Source organism: Hesperophylax consimilis, chromosome 10 (assembly GCF_061612785.1).
Source record: "Hesperophylax consimilis isolate HC1 chromosome 10, BYU_Hcon_1.0, whole genome shotgun sequence".
Classification (NCBI taxonomy): domain Eukaryota; kingdom Metazoa; phylum Arthropoda; class Insecta; order Trichoptera; family Limnephilidae; genus Hesperophylax; species Hesperophylax consimilis.
The window spans coordinates 3,283,083-3,304,607 of NC_142845.1; the positions used below are offsets into that span (position 1 = coordinate 3,283,083).

Genomic DNA, 21,525 nt, shown 5'->3' on the forward strand with positions numbered 1-21,525 from the left:
TTTATTTTTTTTAAGATATCATCGAAAAATAATCCGGTTCTCCAAAATATTATTTTAGAAATATTTATGTTCATAAAGAAATCTATGTTGCCAGTAGTATGATAATAAATATCCATGTATCCATGACGATATTTTGACATGTTTTGTTGTGCGACCGATTCAATTTCAAAACACGGATTGGAAAGCACCGACGCTTTTTAAAATATTTTCCAAAATGGGTAAGTAATAAATTTTACCGCAAGCAATACACCGTAATCATTGAATAGTCGACCATTGCCTTTATTTATTATTCGATATGCTAATTAGGTCGCGACCGTACACAGTCCTGCGAGAGAACGTCATCTACCAATATAAAATATAAATTTTACACCCACAGTAATTGTGCAATCAATTTAACTAATAACAATAACAAATGTTCGCATCTTATAATTTACATAATACAATTTGGAATAAGCCCCCTGGACATACATTATTCGCTAAGTTTTATTATCGGCTTTGTACTTGCATACCGCCGATAGCCGCTGATCGAAATCCATTAGCGAAATTAAGTTATAACTATGATTGATTTGATTTCAGATATGTAGTTAATCTATCGAACACGATGGACGATATACAGGGAGGGGGGCAACTTTCTTCCCAAGGACAGTACATATCTTGTATGAAAATCAATGGTGTGCCACTTTTACCCCCATTGGTATGTTTTTTGGTTCACTGTAGTACCTACCATTCTATTTTTTTAATACATTATTAATTTTATCCTGCCATATCGCATTTACGTAGGTACCTAGTGCATTAAACATCAATTTTTGTGTTTGTTGAAATAACTTGGCAATGTTAATGCATTCATAATATTTTATTAATAACAATACTGTTTTATACATATTCATGCCTTGCCTTCCTGGGACGTGACTGACTCCTTATTGCTTACATTTATACATCATAATAATGTACATTATTCTGCTAAAAAAGATAGGAGTCTTCATTTATAAGCAAAACATAATATAACTTCAATTATATTATTTTTTATTTGTATAGGTACAAGTACCTACCTGATCCCTACTTAATGATCACTTTTTTTTTTTTTAAATTTAGACATTGTATTGTTTTTTTAGTACATAATTTTTTTATTGTGTATTGTGTTTTATGGCGTTGCACAGTATGGAATATACATTCACTCCACACTTCATTCTATTTGTGCATTGTATGGAATGAAGCCTATCATGATGATCATAATGCAATGAATAATGACTATTCCAGATGACGGAAGAGTGCCGCAATGAGATGAAGTACTACAAGCAGCTGGCCCTAGCTGTGGAGCGCCGCATATCCGACCTGAACGTGTGTCTGGACGACTCAACCCTTTACTCCACCAACACCACCACCAACCTGCCCAGCGACACCGAGGAGTGCTTCGACCAGACCAACATGTCGTATGACTACCCGCATGACCGCTCCTCCTTCAGCTTCATCGGAGACCAGCTTACCACCGACCTATCCGAACCCAAACCCGACGAACTCTTCGAAAGCAACGACTTCGAGAGCATGAACTCGCAAGTCACCATCATCGATATGAGCTCCGAACACAAGAGCGAGAAACAAATACCCAAATTAGATGGCAAAGAAAACAAACCACAAAAAAGAAGCAATGAGAATGCTGTAAAAATAAGAGATTCTGCAGATGGTTCTGTTGTTTCAAATAATACTAAACTTTGGACTGTTGGCAAAATTCATACAGACAATAACTCGCCAAGTCTAGAGTCTCCTTCGAGTGAGTCGGTAACTAAGAAAGATGATCCTTTTACCAAGTCTCCGTATCTTGTGAGAACCCCCTCGAAAGACAATGTATTGGGAAGCAGTTCTGCTAAAAATATGAAAACGACACCGACGAATAATCCTCTGAAAAGGAAAAAGATCACTCCAATGAAGAAAGAAAATATATCCCCAGCTGTTGTCAGTAAGAAGTCAATACCTAAAGGTAGATCTCCTTACGAACTGCCAAAGGTAACTAAGAAGACCGTGATTCAGCCGCATAAGTTGTCTCCGGCTAAGAATATAACTGGTTCGTTGAATAATATTTCTTCGGGGCTTACTTCTCCGCCTAAACTGGTTCGGCAGAACTCCTACACTCTCGAGTCCCCGAGCCCTCTCTTGTTGGCCCATCTGGAGGTACAGTCCATCACTTCCGGGATAGACGTGGGATCTATATCAATGTCTGAGTCAACCAGCAGACTCTGCGATGTCCCGAAAAATAGATCCGGTTTGGATCTGAATACTTCTATCGGATCTGATATTAATTCTCTATCTCTAGGTGAAGTACCTCTCCACCTAGATGAAACACCAAAGAGAAACCGATCGGAGATCTGTGATACTAATGTAACTCCTGTTAATTCTTCCGAGAATAAAGTCTCAAGCATATTGAACACAGAAAATTTAAAGAATAATGCTTCCGCTTCGTCTTCCACTAACATGAGAAATGTCCGCAATGAACTGTTCAAAGAGACTGAAAGTGTTAAACAAAATGCATTAGAGCACAGTGCTTCCTCACATTTACCTCAAACAGAAAGTAGTGCCTCCTCGGTGAAAGATAATTCACTTTATAGTGAAAGCGACGTGGTCCAAAATGAATTTGAAAACAAAATTGTAAGCAATGGCATTGAAATTCTCTCGGACTTGAAATCGATCTCTTCTAAGGATAGTCCTAAAGTATACTTTGATTTTATCATGAGAAAGTTTCAGGAAGATCACGAGAAACAGATGAACGCGTTGATACAAAAGCAACACGACGAACAGCTGATTTTGAAGAAGACATTTGAAAACCAACAAAAAGTTTTACTAGATCAGTTTCATACTGCCTTTAGCGGTCCGAATCAAGCGAGTAAAAAGAGGCTTTCATCTCAGGCGATAAGCGTACCCAGTAGAAGATCTGAAGAGGAAGATACACATGTTGCTAAGCATAAAACATTACATTCTTTGCAGAAAGATAACTCACAACATTCAAGCGATACGTCTTGTAGTGATAGCATGGAGAAATACTTGACTATAAGCGCAGATGTTCTCAACACCTCTCGCTGTCTGCTGATCAACAGGAAAACTGTCAATTTATCCCCTACAGATATCCAGTGTGTTAACGTGATGCCCCGACAAGCATCCATCCCTTGCATATTGGGAGACGGGGAACCATCGTCTCACACTGATAGAATATCCGCTGCCAGAGTGAAGGATGCGGCCACCAAGAAATATCACAAAATCACTTCAATGGACGATGCCAGAACTGATTCAAATTCCTTGTATCTACGACGAACTAACAACGAATCATATTTCGATGCCAACAGATCATTTCAAGGATATGAAGAAATGGCATTGGATGAATCTTTAGACACAGCAAGAACGAACAACACCTTGGACGATTTGAACTTCTCTTTTGCTTCGGACGACGGAGCGCACACAAACAAACTGTACACAGACGGGAATAGAAACGAATACTTCCAAAATTCCAATAATAGTAACGGCGACTATGAAAAAACGTCAAAATTAAAAAATGCTCGTTCAAAAATATCAGAGATTCAGAAAAACTTGGCTTCTCAAACTTTGAGTATGACCAGAAGTTTGCATTCTGATAATCATTATTTAGAAACTGATGGACATCTTTCTGCGTCGGATCAAGCCGTGTCGCTCTCGTCCATCGACGTGATGTCCGACTACTACACTCGTAACTACGCAGATCGAAATCACTTGTCGTTAAATTTGACCGAGATCAACAAACCTAGTGGAAAACCGCAGCCACTCAGAAGGAAATATAAAAGCCCTGAAGATTTGCAAAGAGAGGTAGGTTGATTAAATCTTTTCGCATGTATTATGCAACCAGTCTAATCGATTTAAGTAGCTTATTATTACTATACATGATGTCCAAAACTCTTAGTACAAGCGGGAAACTGGTGAGTCTACATCACATTTGGAGTTGATTTGAGCTTTCGTTTTCAAGTAAAACGTTTAAATTTGTTAGGTATAATTTGAAGAAAATGGTTACTAGGGGATTAATATCGGTTGTTTAATGTCTCGAAGTGTAGACCTGGTAATAAAAAACTTTTAAATTCTCAGATCGAGAAAAACGAGGATTTTTGTGTTCTCTATGTGGTGTAGACTCACCAGTTTAACTACGTGTTTCCTGAATCGTTTTATAGATCCGCAAAGAGTGCAAGGCTGATGTAAGTTTAATGAGTAAGATCAAGAAAGGTACGCTTAGATGGTTTGGGTATGTAGAGCGAATGAGCGAAGAAAGGAGTGTAAGGAGAATATACAATGCAAATGTGAATGGTAGCAGAAGTCGGGGACGCCCGAGGAAGACATGGCACGATCAAGTGAATCAGATACTTGAGTCGGGCCATGTCAAGAGTCAGAATAATAGAAGAGTATGCATGAGACGATGTATGAATGGGAATGAGGCAAGGAGTTTGTCCCAAGACCGAGTTGTTTGGCGGTCCGTCCTCTCTACCTACCTCTGCGGAGAAACGGCGTGATGAAGTTAGTTAGTTTATATCCACTGGAGCGATTGATTGTATATTATATATTTTACTTTACATTTACCATAATACTTAATTAATATCGCTTTTCCTATATTGTTAGGTTGACAAGCCATCGCTCAAAAAGTTTTTGCAAACTTGTCATAATATGCCAAAAATCGCTTGAGTAAAATTTGTAAACTGTGTAAAATTTAAGATGTTCTATAAAGGATTGGTTATTTCATTACATATTTTTCTATTGGATACATAAATTTTATTCAACTTAATAAAAAAAAAGTATATATTAATCCTTTATATTTTTTTATATTAGGCGTTTATAAAATTCAATAAGAGATGTTTTTTTAGATCAAAGCCTCAACTGTGATAGTGGCCTATTGCCGTGGTTACCTGACCCGCAGGCTGATGAAGACGGAGCGGGTGGAAACCACGGTCCAGACCATCCGTGATGCGCTCTTGTGCGCCCTGCAGCTGCACCGGGACGAGGGGGGCATTCAGGGGGCTGACGTAGACCTGCACAGGAGGCTTATACAACAGGTAAGCCACTTAAAATTCATGGTACAGACTTTAGATAAAATGAGAGGTATGTTCTCCTTCAATGGAAGCAATCCACAACAAGCCTTTCCTAATTTTTTACACAAGAGTCCCAACTGCTTCCAACTGTCTGAAGCCAGTGAGACTATATACCCTATTGGGGTATGTTGTGAGGATGAAGATAGTGGGGAGGGGAAGGAGATGGGAAAGAGGAAGATGGGAATGTACCATCTGGTCACCAAACACGGCCAAAGCCATTTGAAAAAAAAAAATTTAAGTCTCATCGAAAATAGAGTTATTTTTGGATTCTCTATGGGATGTAGCTTCACCAGTTTCCTTCTTGTACTATTAGTTTCCGAACACCGTGTATAAACTAATCCACAGTTACTTGCACAACAGTAAAGATAAATGCCACTGATGTTTCACATTATATTTATTTATTTATATAATTTGTACATTTATTTATAACAATTACAGGTAATATAGCCTAAGACGTTTTAATTGTACCATTTATGCAGTGTATATGCAATGCCAAAAATCTCGCAAATGCGCCATAGGACACAAAAAATAAATCTATTTTTTTATTTTTCGCATTCAAAAAGCACGTAGCTCTCCCCACAGGTGAGTTCATAAATAAATTAGTGCGGCTTGCTCTACTATATAGAAGATTGTGATGACGTCCTCGAGAGTCAGACTCTGGTACAAAAAAATTTAATTGGGCCAGTATCTCATTATTAGATAAGTGACCGTTTATTAGTTGAAAAAAATATTTAAGCAAAGCAATACTTCTACGTGTCTCTAGGGAGTGGTAATTGGTCATGCCTAATATATAAATCGATGGGTAAAGCCAAGGGTAACGTCCATAGAGCCGCGAGAAGAAAAACCTTAAAAAAATTTTATGGACTCTTTCAATGCGTAAAGTGTATGTTAATTCATATGGAGCCCAGATTTTGATCGATTTTGATTCGACGCGCATGCATTAATTTGTGTAACGATACTTGGAACAGTGAAACCTGCAAAATGTCAGATTACAGACTACAACATATGTTTCTGTTTGTATAGATAACGGCCGCCTGCTACACCCTGCACGACATCTTCATCCTGTCTCGCCCCGAGGAGCAGATGACTCTCATCCGCCAGGACCGCGAGAGGAAAGCTCACCGGGCCGCATCCTCGAACCTGTCTCCCCAGCATCGTCAGCTGTCTGCCACCACGCAGAGATTCATCAAGAGAAAACTGTAAGAATATCTTATTTTCTTTACAATGCCACAAATTAGCTCAACTTGTTCCTAATCCACCCAATCATCTTTCTATTATTAGTTTCTATTACTCTCGCTTGGAGACATCTAGCACAGCTTATTGTATGGTAGTCATTTTTATTGAAAGTCCATGTTTGCGCCCCAACCTTTTAACCACTCGAGCGATAGCTACCCAAATTTGGGTAGCATCGCTAATGCCTTTGAGCGATACCTATCCAAATTTGTGTAGCACTGCTAATGCCCTTGAGTGATAGTTATCCAAATTTGGGTAGCAACGCTAATGCCTTTGAGTGATAGCTACCCATATTTGAGTAGCACCGCTGATGCCCTTGAGTGCTTGTTACTCATATTTGGGTAGCACAGCTGATAGCTGAAGAATACTACTTAAACGTCAAACAGTGAATATGTCAAAATTTTAGCTCCTATAAAAACCCAGAAAACTATGTGTAAAGCGTGATATTAGCGAAATCCGACTTCTAATATCAAATTCGAACATACAATATCAGTTTCATGGATAATTTTGCCTAAAACAGTGCCTAAAAGTGATAAAAAAACTAAAATAAACACCACTTCTGGTAATCGCCGTGACACTTCGATATCGTGAAAAAACTAGGTGTTAAATGTGATATCTGTGAAATCCCACGTAAAAATCAAATTTAAATAACAACTATCGTCTAAATACAGTGCGCAAAAGTTTTAAATAACTAAACACAGTTAGATTAGTGCAAATCGCCGTTACGCTGTGTCTTTTTGCCAGATTAAATTGTCAAATCATTGATACCAACAACACCCACGGAAACGAAAGTTACTGTGAAAAAACAATTAAACTTAAACCAAACTTAAATAAAACTATAATAAAAAATAAAAAGAAATTATTATCATTTATAACTTTGAAATAATAAAAACTTTAAAAAAATAAAAATAAAAGCACTCCAGTGACATCTATTGACACAAACTCAAAGCTAACAACAATAATCATACTTACGCCATCTGTCAATTAATCCTAGTGCCATTCAATAATAATTATTGAGAAACATATTTCTATGGTAGGTGCAGACCGGCAAAGACTATTTTTATTTTAAATTTGAATATTTCACACCAAAAAAATGCCTAACGTCGATTCTCCAATGAATGAAGCCAACCCATTTGGGACATCTAGTCTAACGCCAAGATCGCCTAATCAAAGTAAAAGAAGGAATCGTGCCGTACGCACAACATCTGAGGTTGCGTCTGATCCTGAAGATTACACTACAAGCCCGAACAAATCAGGGGAAATTAGTGATGATTCATTACAATTGGATCCTATATTTACTAACAACAGAAATGCAATGACAACAGTAAGAAAATATCTTAATACAATAAAAACAACGATTATTGAATGTAAAGGAAAGATATCTGTAATACAAAAAGAAACTATTTATGTTGTTATGGAAAACTTATTTGATTTGGTCGGCCATATGAACACGGAAATGTCTGAAATGAGGGGAGAGTTAAAAAATTTACGACCACTGGCCAAGCATATTTGTGAGATCAAAGAATTAATTATTAAAGAAAATAAAGCTGTCACAACTAAAATTGACAAAAACATTGAAGATATTAAAATAAATGCGGAAATAAAATCGTATGCGGAAATAACAAGAAATGACAAAAATAATGTGGAACCACCAAACTGCAAAAAACATGAACCAATAGTCATTGTTAAGCCGAAAGATAAACAACAAAAAAATACAGTTACAAAGGATGAAATAAAACAAAATATAGATCCAGTTAATTTCGGTGTCACCGGAATAAGAAATTTTAAACAAGGAGCAGTAATCGTAGAATGCAAAAATACAGCTGCAACAAAGAAGATGGAGGAGCAAATAATCTCAAAGATGGGAGGAAAATATGTCGTGAATACACCTAAACCTAAGAATCCTAAACTAAAAATCATTGGTTTAACAGATAAATTCACTCCGGAAGAAATTGTATCGAAAATTAAAATGCAAAATGATTACCTCGAAACAATTGAATCAAAAATTGAAATAAAATTTATAAAAGAAGTCAAAACGAAACGAGGTGACGTTAACTACATCATTTTCGCGGAAGTTGACGGAAAAACATACCATAGAATGTTACAAGAAGGCAGAGTAAATATTGGATGGGATAGATGTCGAGTATTCGACAACATTTCACTTTTAAAGTGTTACAAGTGCAATGGCTACATGCACAAATCACAAGATTGCAGAAATGAAAAAGCATGCACTCGTTGTTCCGGAACACATGACGACGACAATGAAAACTGTCAAAACGACATCCAATGCATTAACTGCAAGAAAATGAATGATCGACTAAAATTACAACTGCCAACTGACCATTTTGCTTGGAGTGATGAATGTTCTGTGCACATGAGAAAAATTGAAGCGGAAAAAAAGAAAATTGATTTTTTATGTCACTAAAGACCTGCTCTATGGTAAACAGTAACATAAAATTATCTTCGGACAACCAATCAGATAACGAAGAGAGTTTTTACATCCATAACATACAAAGTTCGCCTGCTCACCATGAAGAGTTATCCGCCAGAGCCGGAAAAACCATCAATATAATGCATCAAAATGTACAATGCATTCGAAATAAAATCTTAGAATTAGAAAATATTTTGTGTGAAAAAAATATCGACGTTTTTTGTGCTAGCGAACACTGGTTACAAAAGGGTGAAGCGACATCTATCAATTTTAAGGGCTATAAATTAGGTTCAATTTTTTGTCGACAGAGCCATATTCATGGAGGTGTCTGCATTTACCTAAACGAAAACATTGCTTTTACAGAACTAGAAAGTGTTAAACAAATAACGAAAGAATTTGTATTTGAATGTGTTGGTATTGAAATCCCAAAGCTTAAAATGATAATTTGTACAGTTTACTATAATGACTCTGATATAAATATTTTTTTTGAACAACTTGAACTATTATTAAACAAAATTTGCAAAAACAACAAAAAACAAATAATACTCTGCGGTGACTTAAATATTGATACAAGCTACAAGAACAAAAACGCAGATTCACTCAAAAACACACTAAAATCTCACAACATACGCTTGATTATTGATAAGCCTACTCGTATACAAGGAAATAAAAAAAGTATAATTGATCATATAGGTACAAATATATCAAAAAGCTCTTACACATGGGAAGTCACAGAATTAGCTGTATCAGATCATATGGCACAGTTAATGCACGTAAAAACAGAATATAATATAAACCAAACGTGGTATATAAAAAAACAATTATTTAACACAGAAAACACAAACATTTTTAACAATTACATATCGTGTATATGTTGGGAACCACTGAAATCCTTTGAATCCATTAATGACAGCTACGAATACTTCATTAATGAAATAAATAATGGTATGAAGCTTTGTTTCCCCTTTAAACAGTATAAATATCCCCAAAAACGCAAAATAAATTGGGTAACGACTGGTATTAAGATATCTATTAAACAAAAACGACATCTATACATGAAACAAAAAAACACAAATGACCTCACAATCATAAACAATTACAAACAATACAAAAAAATTCTCAGTAAAGTAAAACAGGTAGCTAAACGGAATTACAATAGTAAACGAATTCAAAACGCGCAAAATAAAACCAAAACATCATGGAACATAATAAAAGAGAACTCAAATAATTCTAATTCTAAAATTAAACCAAAAATCTGTCTTAAAATAAATGATAACCTGGTATCAGAACCAAAAAACATTGCAAATGAATTTAACATTTTCTTTGCACCACCGCCACCACCACAAAATACATCTCTACATCCACAATCTGCCAAAACAGTCAAAAACAAACAGTCGCGATCATTCTTTATAACGCCTGTAAACAGGGAGGAAATTATTAAAATCATCGTAAAACTGAAAAATAAAAGCAGTGTCGGCACTGACAAAATCCCTATAAAAATTATAAAAGCATGTGCAGAAGCGTTAAGTTACCCGTTGGAAATATTAATTAACAAATCTTTTGAATCAGGAACCTTCCCAGAACAATTAAAACAATCTATTATTGTACCTGTGTATAAGAAGGGTCCTAAACAGGAAATCTCAAACTACAGACCGATATCCTTATTACCAAACTTTTCAAAAATATTTGAAAGAGCCATGTACAATCGCATTTATAACTTTCTCGAAAACTTTGAGATAATATGTCCACAACAATTTGGATTCCGTAAAGGCCGTTCAACAACACAGGCAGTTTTCAATTTTTTGAACAAAATTCTAGAAAATATTAATATTAGTAAAAAAACTGTAGGTATCTTTCTCGACCTCTCAAAAGCATTCGACAATGTTGATCATGAGCTTCTTCTAACTAAACTTGAACATGTGGGTATTAGAGGTCTAGCATTAAAATGGTTTGAATCGTACTTAAAAAATCGTCAGCAGAAAGTTCAAATTTCAAATATCAATGAAAAAATGGTCCATTACATGGTAGAATCCAAATGGAGAACAATAAACAAGGGTGTGCCACAAGGAAGCATTCTTGGGCCTCTACTCTTCCTTATCTATATAAACGAACTTCCAATAATTGCTGGCACAGAATGTTCAATGTTTGCTGATGACACCGCTTTGTTGTTTGAATGTAATGGAGACGTTGACGAATTTAACAAACAAGTTAACGAGACTTGCCAATTAATAGCAAACTGGCTGTTATCGCAACATCTATCACTCAACACAAACAAAACCCAAATTTTAAAATTTTGTCCAGTGCAAGCTACACCTATAAATATAAATGTAAACATTAATAATAATATTATCGAACCTTCCCAAACCTGTTCACTACTGGGAATGGAATTAGATATTAACATAAACTGGAAAGAACATGTCTCAAAAATTGTAGCAAAAATCAGTAGTTTTTCTTATGTTCTGGGTACCTTAAGAAAAATATTAAACACCGAATCAGTAATAGCCGCATACTATGGTTATGTATACTCAATAATAAAATACGGTATTATTTTTTGGGGAAACTCGGTAAACGCTAAAGATGTTTTCATCATACAAAAGAGATGCATAAGAAAAATTACAAACTCTGATCGTTTAGATTCATGTAGACCTATGTTTAAAAATCTGAAAATTCTGACAGTCACAGACATATATATATTGGAGTTATGCATGTTAGTGCGATCATCTACAGACAAGTTCCCACTAAAAAACTCAACACATAAATACGCTACAAGGCTCACAGAAAACTTACTAATACCAAAAGCAAACAAAACAATATTCCAAAAAGGACCATACTACATGGCCATTAAAGTATATAACAACCTTCCACATAACATTAAACAAATACAAGATACACACAAATTCAAATCGTTACTAAACACTTTCCTTGTTAATAAATGTCACTACACGTTGAGTGAATACCTCACGTAAATGAAACACCTATTTTTATTGGTATATATATTTGTATTTTTTTATTTTTACATTGGTATATTGTTATTTTATCTGTATAAACATTGTAATTAAATTAATGTGGTTAGCTGGAAGAAATGGGGTCTACCCATAAGCTATACCTTTTGTAATTTTAATTTTACAATAAATAATTTTTGATTTGATTTGATTTGATTTGATGCCCTTGAGTGATAGCTATCCAAATTTGTGTAGCACTGCTAATGCCCTTGAGTGATAGCTACCCAAATTTGGGTAGCATCACTGATGCCCTTGAGCAATAGCTACCCAAATTTGGGTATCACCGCTGATGCCCTTGAGTAATAGCTACCCAAATTTGGGTATCACCGCTGATGCCCCTGAGTAATAGCTACCCAAATTTGGGTATCACCGTTGATGCCCTTGAGTGATAGCTACCCAAATTTAGATCGCTGTGGTTAGGTGATTTTTATGAATAAAAATGTATTTATTATTTTTTTATAAAACCTGTAAATATGGGATAAATTGCGAAATTTAGAGAGATTCATTTCAAACCACTTACCTTCTTACCTATGTTTCCATATTGGTATTGAGAGTGGTGATTTTGGATTACCTATATCGTAGCTTCTGTCATAAATCACCATAGAAACCCGATATTCGATATAATCCATCTATGCATGTATTATGTACTTTACTTATTTGATTAAATATAATTGTAAAGCTGTTCATCTCGACATAGAAATTCCCTAGTGAGATGAGCGGCGAAAGTAAAAAAAAAATATAAACATATATTAATAAAATAAATTAATAATATAATATATAATTAAAGATAATAAATATAGGAACCTAATGTATCTACTATTTTATATGTTATATAATCTTCAGTTTTTATTAAAAAAATATATATATTTGGAAGTATGATTTTTGGAACGATTTTTGGAATTGGCTAATCTAAAACTGGAAATCTCTGTTTTTTAAATACGCTATCTCTCGAGTGGTCATGTAAATTAACCCTTAAATGCATGATTTATTTATTTTTCTGGAAAAATATATATTTTGTAGATATTTACATGCATACGCAAGGAAATATAAAGAATTTTATTTTTTTGTAATTTTTTAATGATATTTGATTAAAAAAAAATTGTTGCAGGTTTACAACACCATTTATTTAATAAAAATTAATATGAATAATTTACGTATGAAAAAAAAATAAAAACCTAAACAAATTTCTCAAAACTAATAAGTGTACCGGAAAAATACGAGTTATTACATATAAGTATTGTATTATTGTATCTACTTACCTAAGAAAATCAAAATAATAACAGCAAAACAAAACTGTAATTCTAACCTGCAACCTATTTTCGAGAATCTTCACTTTGTTAAAGAAAAAGTGACATTTGACATTCGCGAAAGAAAAAAAAGGTGATGCCACTCGATAAAATATATTACCGTGAACTTGATAATTCTAAAACGGCATGCATTAAGTATACACCAAAGAGTTAAAGGTGGTTTGAACGGTATGTTGCCGTTTTGCAACAGTATGCATTTAAGGGTTAAAAAAAAATGAATAACACTTTTCTTTCATGTTTGATGTTTGTATAATACGGACTCTGTATTAATCTAAGATTTTCTGGTTTACAGATTACCATGGTTCTAGTATTTATAATATATTTGGTGTGTTGTTTTTTCGAATAGGGAGGGCATGTCTCGGAGTCATTCCGGAGTGTTTACCAGCAGATCTTCCAGGAGTAGTACCCACTACCCTCCAAATGTCATGACCAGGTCACATTATGGTAAGAAATATACTATTTTGCTCTCTTTCACCATTCTAGATGCAATATTAATTTTGTGACTTTTGGATAGAAATGACATAATTGCAATTTAATATTTTTTAAATATATTTGTTCTTGCTTGCTTAGTACGATAGATGCGAACAAAACCCCAAACTTAAACTTTGACAGATCCGTTAATCTAATGGCATTGTATGTTTTATAGTGTAGTTATTAGAATTCAATAGAGTTATCTTTCTGATACACACATTACATCAAGGCTTCCCAACCTGTTGAACACAGAGCTAAATTTAGTCAATCCCTATAGCCTTGACGTTGTATGTGTATTATTTGGTTTGTTAGCAATTTATTAATTTTATTTTTTTACTGTTTAAAAATGACTGTTGAGAACCTTTAAAATTCTGTATCAGCAAATTTTTTTTTAAATTAAGTATTTTAGTGTCATGCTTAACTTTTCGTGAATATATTTTTCTCATGATTGTACAAGCGAGTCTCTAATATAATTTTGCAGTGTATAAATGATTTCAGAGAGCGGTGACCACATGAGAACGGCTTCCTCTGATAAGGGGCGAAGAACTCTGACGGTTTCCGGAGATCTGAATCCTCGGAAACCTTGGCGGTGAAAAACTTCTCCATCATCAGCCCTTGTCGTTTCTATTTTATTATGTAACTATATAAACATAGTTTGATGGGAAGTTTAACATCATTAATCTATTTTATCAAACCAAAAGAGATTTACGTAGAATTTTTTAATCAAATTATCTTAAAATATTTCTTGCTTTCAAATGTTTACTGTCCACTCGAGCGATACAGATTTCCCGAGATTTTTCGGTACCTCCAAATATTAACCTGCTTACTGCGGTTTAAAATGAATGAATCCCCCTAGATTTCGCTGTTAATTTTAGGTTATATAAAAAAAAAATTAAAAATCGTTTCTATTTGTAAAATTCATAAAAATCACCTACCCAAATTTGGGTAGCTATCACTCGAGTGGCTATGTAAAAGAATGTGATTTATGTAATATTAGAGGGAAAAATAATTGTGTATAGCTTAAATTTTAATCTCTGAAAGTAAAGCCCTCTTTACATGGGATACTTTTGATTGTTTCAGTAGAGGCTAGAAAAAAAAGTCAATTTATTGCCCTGTTAATGGTTATTATTTTTGTACTTGTTGGGACTTTGATCTATGTATGTATCTATGGAATAAAGTTCTGAAGCCATAGTTAGCTTCATGGCCGGTTTAATATCAGCAGCTGAAATAGGGTGGCCACAAATAACAAGTCATTCTTTAATTTTTAAGGATGTGAGTGATTTTTGTTTTCCTATAATTTGTTTCTATTTAGTTCAGTAAGAGTCATGATACTTTGTAATTTTCCAGTCATTCTGAATAGATTTTAAAATTGAATATTATATTTTCTGGCATCACACCCCCTTGCCGTACTTGTGTATATACGTACTACTTACCTACTTAAAATATTGTGACAAAAAAATTATTACATTTGCATAATTTGGTGCCAAAAATGACAATGGATTACTTGATTTTTGACTGCCAATAGTTTTAATTATTGTTGGTTTTTTTTGTAGTTTTTGCCGTGTTGCACTTCATTTTACTTCAAACGACTTTTAGATAATTTTGCAGTGGCCGTCATCAAGACAGATAAATGTGACTAGAGGTGGCGTTTCACTTATTTTACGAACTCTAGTCCAATTCTAAGTTCAGCAAATGAACTCGAGTCCAATTCTAAGTTCAGCAACTGAACTGGAGTCCAATTCTAAGTTCAGCAAATGAACTCGATTCCAATTCTAAGTTCAGCAAATGAACTCGAGTCCAATTCTAAGTACAGCAAATGAACTCGAATCCTTGGACTCATTCCACCGGTCTCGCGAAACTCGTTGTGTGCGTTTCACCCGGATTCGCCGCACACCGGTGGAACGTCACGGAGTTCAGGAACGATAGGAGTCATAAGGGTTACAAGCGTTAGCGAACTTATCAGATTTACTTACCTAAGACACTATCAGATTTACTAACCTAACTAATTGAAAACAATTCATCGATCAGCGTTGGAAATGATTCTAAGTCATCAAATACTCAAATCTCATCATCGTCGTATGATTTTTATTCTTGTCCTAAAAATATATTATGTCCATTATAATAAAATTTATGGTATAATTATGAAGTTAATAATGAAATAAACCAATATGTTTGGTTTCGGCGTCAATTTTAAGATCCGCTCCACATGCCCGTTTCAAATAATCCGGTCCGCTTGAATGTGGGTTTCGGAACCAGCGAGAGTGAATCCGGAATTGTAACTTTATATTTTGCAAACTCGGAGTGAATCAAACGCCTATTCGAATCAGATTCAATTGGACTCGTTAATTGTAACGGCCTGAACGACTCACACCTAGACGTAAGGGAAGGTATCTGCCCTGATGATGAAAATTACAAGACTATCCAAAATGTTGGCTCCGGAAGGAGGGGGAAATACAATATGGCTAAAAACTCGAAAGAACAACAAATTTCAGATAACACTTTATTCAGAACTCTATACCTACAGATTTAATTGTTAGAATGATAATTTAAAACAAATTTAAAAAGGGACATTTTGTTGTATAATTACAACACTCTTTATGGTCTTGAGCAATATTCCTCTGATAATATATTATTTTTGTACTGTTAATGCAAGGAACTTTGTTAGTTTAAGATTGTAAAGACTCTGTTTATACCAAATATTTGGTTTTATGCCGACACGTGACCTAGGGTTCTATACACCTGCTGCATTTAATAGTTTATTTTATATACATGGTGCATGGAACTTGATGCGAGATATTGAAAAATGTATTCAAATTGGCTTTTCTAAGCAGACCATTGAAAATCTCAATTCTCTATTGATTTTTTATGTGAATACCACACAAGAGTTGCAACTATGGTGTGAATACTGCACTAGAGTCCCAACTGCTCCCAACCCTCTGAAGCCAGTGAGACTATGAGATCCCCAATTGGGGTATGTTGAGAGGTTGAAGGTTATTCAGATCTGGTCACCAAACACGGCTAAAGTCATTTCAAGCAATGTTTTAATTCTGAATGGTGGTCTTTCACCTGGGCGATACTGAGAGTATCTTTCACTCTGGAATATGCTATATGTTGTTTTTAATGAATTAATTGTGAAACAACACAAATTAATTTAATTGGGGTAGGTTGTGAGGCTTCAGGGAATGAGATGGGGAAGAGCAAGGTTGGGAAGGGTATTCAGAACTGAACACTAAACACGGCTAAAGCCATGTCAATTAATGTTTCGATTTTTAATGGCAGTCCAGGGCAATTCGGACGACTCTGAATGGTATATTACGTAACAAAAGGTGTTGCATAAGGCAAGAACATCGCTTCTATTAGGTTTTTAAATATTTTGCATCAATCACCATTTACCCTGTATATTTAGGTTTATGTTTGGGCAAATTTCTCATGTTGTTCTGAATATAAAAAATTAAATAACATAAGGTTCGTCTACACGCTAAATCTTACTTGCACAAACTCTAATTTGCACATGTATGTCAAGACATCAAAATGTTTTTATAGAATGAAAAAATTTTGCACAAACTGATTGCGCATGCAAGTCGTTTCGTGTAGACGGACCTTAAAATAAGTGAGGAGAACTTTACGAGACTTTTAAAATGTTTAGTCGAAGAAGCAGTTATGAGCACATTGAAACTATAACGTTTGTTCGTTAGAACATTGTATCCACATGAAAATTTGTATTTTCAAAAAACAAAGTATCTACATATTTACAAGCCACCGAAAAAGTTCTCGGAAACTATAAACTTACGAATTATCTGTTTGCGTGAGTTCTCAGGTATTTTCTGGATAATATGTATTTTTAATTGATAATAGTCTACGCTAGATTTTATATTTCATACTGTTATTTTACTAACAATGCATGTACTATATTATTTAGTTTTAATGTTTTGTTTATTGTGGTCTGTAGAGCAATTTGTTGACTTAAAATTGAACTGAAACTATTTTCCAATTAAAACCTTATAATATGTGGGATGAATTAAGTCTATTCTATGAGAATCTGAGGTCAATTTATAGAACGAAATTTGTAGTCTATTCAATTTTGGATTTCTATTTCGTAGAAAAGCCTGTTCTCACTGATCTATTCTGTAGATTCTATGAAATAGGGCGTAGAATAGATCAGGTATGATCCCACCTTAAGGGACTGTAAAAACAAAACTTCTCAAGCGCCTAAAGTACCCATTGGATCAGGGCCGGTCCGGGTGCCGACTTGACAAGACGCCATGGAGCCAAAGACGATGACTAACCTAACACGTAATGCAGCGCCATTGCGGTTGTTACTAGCGCCAGGCGCCATTTGGCTAGCCAGCCCTAAGAATGTTAATCTGACATTAATACATTCTGTTTGTGGAATTTTCAACCTCAGTAGACTACGGAGGTATTAAGTTCGGCGTTTCAAAGGTTAAGCATAAAAACTTCTTATGTGGTAATCTTTTTTGTGGGTTTCACTGTATTCATCTTTCAATAATGGTTTATATAAAAATGTGAAAACTTCAAATCCTCTTGTTTCTGACTCGTCTTGTATGAAAATAAAAAAGACAGAATATACTAAAATGACGGTTTCACTAACAACCTCTCTCCGAGACTACTATTGAGTTATCGGCATTTGAAAATAAGATTCTAAGAAGTAAAAAGAAATAAATTGGGAATAATTAAAATTGGGAATGATTGATGGAAACATGCTGCCTAGTCACTGAACAGAAGTGTGATCTATACCAATTTTAATGAAAACTGATGTCGCAAATTTTCATAAGACCTTTCCACGGCCCCTGACAGGCCAGTAAAATTCATGATCTGTTCAAGAAAGAATTTCAACATTTGCAAATAATGTTTGATCGATTTCTCCAAAAGTTTTGCCTGCTTCGGTTACGCAGACACGCTTACAACACACTCTTTTCGGGTTTTCTGTTCAGTGTTCCTATTACAGAGCACATTTGTATAAGAGTAAAAGCAATTATTAAAAAATAAAATTTATTACACAGTGAAACTCTCTTAAGAAGTTCACGCTTAATAAGTTATGTTTTTCGGTCCCTCGAAATTCCATTAAAAAAACTGAGAAAAAAATCGATTTTTTCTCACAAGAAATTTTAGCTAAAACTGCTTCCCTGCCTAAGAAGTTTCAAAAGTTCGGCAGTGAATCCATCACAAAAAAAAACTAGTAGCGAAATTTATTTGAAAATGTCCTTTTTTTTCAAAATTCATTAATTTTATTATTTTGTTATTTTTGTCTGCATCCCATTTAAGAGGTTTCATAAGTTCAGTACTAAAACCATCATAAACTGAAACTAGTGTTACATACATAGGTACCTGAAATTAACCTTTTTTCAACAGTATAAACAGAACAACTTTGTTGCAGAAGATTACGTGAGTTACACAACGGTGGCAGCTAGAGATTTTTGAGTTGCTATGATTGAAAAAAATACAAAAGTATTAATGTTGTTGTAGCTGGAAACAATTAATTCTGCTTATAAAATTTAAAAATACATAATACTAAGGACGGGTTGTTTCGGAGAATTTGAACAATTCATCAAATTTCAACGTTCATTTTCGGGTTCTGTGAAAGACGTATTCAAATTCTGTTTTTATATCATTGTAGGCTAGTTGCTTGACAAAACTGAAATAAAAACAGAACTTGAAAAAGTCTTTCACAGAACTTGAAAATGAACTTTGAAATTTGATGAATTGTTCAGATTCTCCGAAACAACCCGTCCTAAATGTGTAATACTAGAAAAGAATCTTCATTTTGAAATATGCCAATTTTGATCACACTTAAAAAGTTTTCCCACTTGAAAAGTTTTTTTGTCCGGTTCCTTGGAAAACTTCTAAAGAGAGTTTCACTGTACAGTGAAACCTTTATTTATCGTTTTTGAAGGGTTCTTTTGAAGCAAACTACGAATGCGGGAAAATAATGGAGGCGCGAGTATAGAAAAAAAGTTACATAAATGTTTAACATTCTAAAAAATTTACCCATTTCACATATAAATTCATTTAAAAAAATTACCTTGATTCCCACAGCACTAGTTTGCAATTTTTTCACCAGATGATTTATTTTTAAAGTTGAAAAGCTCAAAAACTGGAATGTAAAAAAATAACTGCACCTCTGTGTTGGAACGTCTAATCACAACTAATGTCAGAAGTAGTCATCGGCAGTGATCGATGGAGTAAAATAGTTCAAATACTGCACGCTTTAAACGATTAATGCGGTAAAACGATGCAATCTATTTTTGCAAATTTTGTATGAAATTTATTGGGACTTGAAGAAATAAATGACACGTGCGGAAAAATGATCGATGGAGTTTTCACTGGCACATGAATTATTGTTCAGTATTATTTTTTGTTTGAAGACTGATGATAAATGTTCTAACATGTGTCTAGACAGATTCCGTTTCTAACCTTACAGGAGTTCAATAAAAGAACAAATCGATGGCCTAGCTCACACAAGAGTTAAGTGCAGTTTGAAGTAAAAACAATTACATGTAATGTATGTGTAAAGAATTAATCAAGATTACTTACTTAATACATAAATGGATGTTTCGTGGGAAATTTAGATTACTTACTTCATCTAGAATAGATAAAAAGCAAATATTCACATTAATTTTGATGCTTTATATCTTACAATTAACCTGGAATATTCTTATAAGTTGAATTTTCAAATTGCACTTAACACATGTGTGCGCTAGGCCATTGAAATAAAATAATATAGTTTGGACATTTTTTTAAATATTCTTACAAGTTCACATTATTTTATGTCTATTGCATCTTTCAATATTTCTCACGACATACCAAACGCCCTCTACTCAAGCAACTTGTAATTTATTTGCAATAATTCACTTTGTATGATATTATGTTTCTTTACAGTCATCAGATAATACTTTTTATTTATTTAAGTGCCTTTCTATCACAATTTAACTCATAACCTGAGATAAGTTTCTTGTGCTGATTCATCTAAATATACAAGTAAATATAATAACTTTGTTATTAAATATTCTAGTTATTTTCTCAAGTACTTTTTCACTTTTAATGTCTCTTGGCTAGTCCATGTAACATCCGTCAAATTGTAAGATGGAAGGAAGATAGGCATACAGATGAATTGCTTGCATACAGCATGATTCAAACTTGTTATTCGACTAAAGAAAAGAAAATTTCAGTTAAATTGAAAAAAATCTGTCTGTAACTCCGGTTCAATGAACTCTGAAACATGGATTTTCTTTGAGTGTATAATTTTCAAAATCGGAACTGATTGTGGGAACAACTCAGACAAGCAATAAAGTACAAAACAAAATTATTTTATTTTAATTAATTTACACTGTACAGACAGGGGCGCTCTTGTGAGGTGTCATATAAAAATATTAATAATTCTATATTGGAAATTTGTATTTCTTTTGTTTAAATTTTTCACAGATGTCATAATTTTCATGTTTACTAATAATTTCTGAGCGTCTCTAAAATCGACAATGTTTGTTTTTGAAAGGCAATGATCTTGAGGCAAATATTATTTTTATAAATACTTTCAGCTTCACAAATACCACAATTATAATGTCCTGTGATTTTTCATGGGTCTGTGCTAATTTTTAATGTAATAGAACTGTAAAACTTTTCGAGTAACATGTAACTGTAAAAAACTATTTGAATTTCCAAATTTAAACAATTATTCTCTTCTTGTCTCTTTTCTGCTAATAACGATGAGTAAGTGTAAGCAAGACAAGATGCCGTTTCTCAGTGCTGTTTCATGAGAACACAAACTTTTGAAAGTGTATGCAAGCAAGATAAATGACTGTTTCTCAGTGATGTTTCGCAAAGACATCATTATCGGAAGTGTACCTGTATATATGCACCAAACACTCAATCTTACTTATGTGTTGGTCGCCCCAACTCTAATTGTGGAACCTATGCTATCCTGTGTGATATATATATTTTTTAAATAATTGTGAGTTGTGATAAATTTTCCAGAT

At 34.1% G+C, this 21,525-nt stretch overlaps 1 protein-coding gene across 1 annotated transcript; it reads left to right on the forward strand.

Moving 5' to 3' along the window:
- The first annotated feature begins 126 nt into the window (after nucleotides 1–126).
- Nucleotides 127–19,063, forward strand: Cp110 (Centriolar coiled coil protein 110kDa). Its single transcript, XM_089636453.1, has 7 exons — nucleotides 127–218; nucleotides 577–694; nucleotides 1,258–3,825; nucleotides 4,866–5,054; nucleotides 6,114–6,289; nucleotides 13,410–13,507; nucleotides 14,033–19,063. The coding sequence occupies exons 2-7, from the start codon at nucleotides 602–604 to the stop codon at nucleotides 14,125–14,127; spliced, it is 3,219 nt and encodes a 1,072-aa protein (XP_089492579.1). The 5' UTR covers nucleotides 127–218; nucleotides 577–601; the 3' UTR covers nucleotides 14,128–19,063.
- Nucleotides 19,064–21,525: the final 2,462 nt, after the last annotated feature.

Coding starts and splice junctions, on each gene's coding strand:
- Cp110 (XM_089636453.1), top strand. CDS start 602: ATGGACGATATACAGGGAGGGGGGCAACTTTCTTCCCAAGGACAGTAC. Junction 695..1,257: donor TGCCACTTTTACCCCCATTG/GTATGTTTTTTG, acceptor TGACTATTCCAG/ATGACGGAAGAGTGCCGCAA. Junction 5,055..6,113: donor ACAGGAGGCTTATACAACAG/GTAAGCCACTTA, acceptor CTGTTTGTATAG/ATAACGGCCGCCTGCTACAC.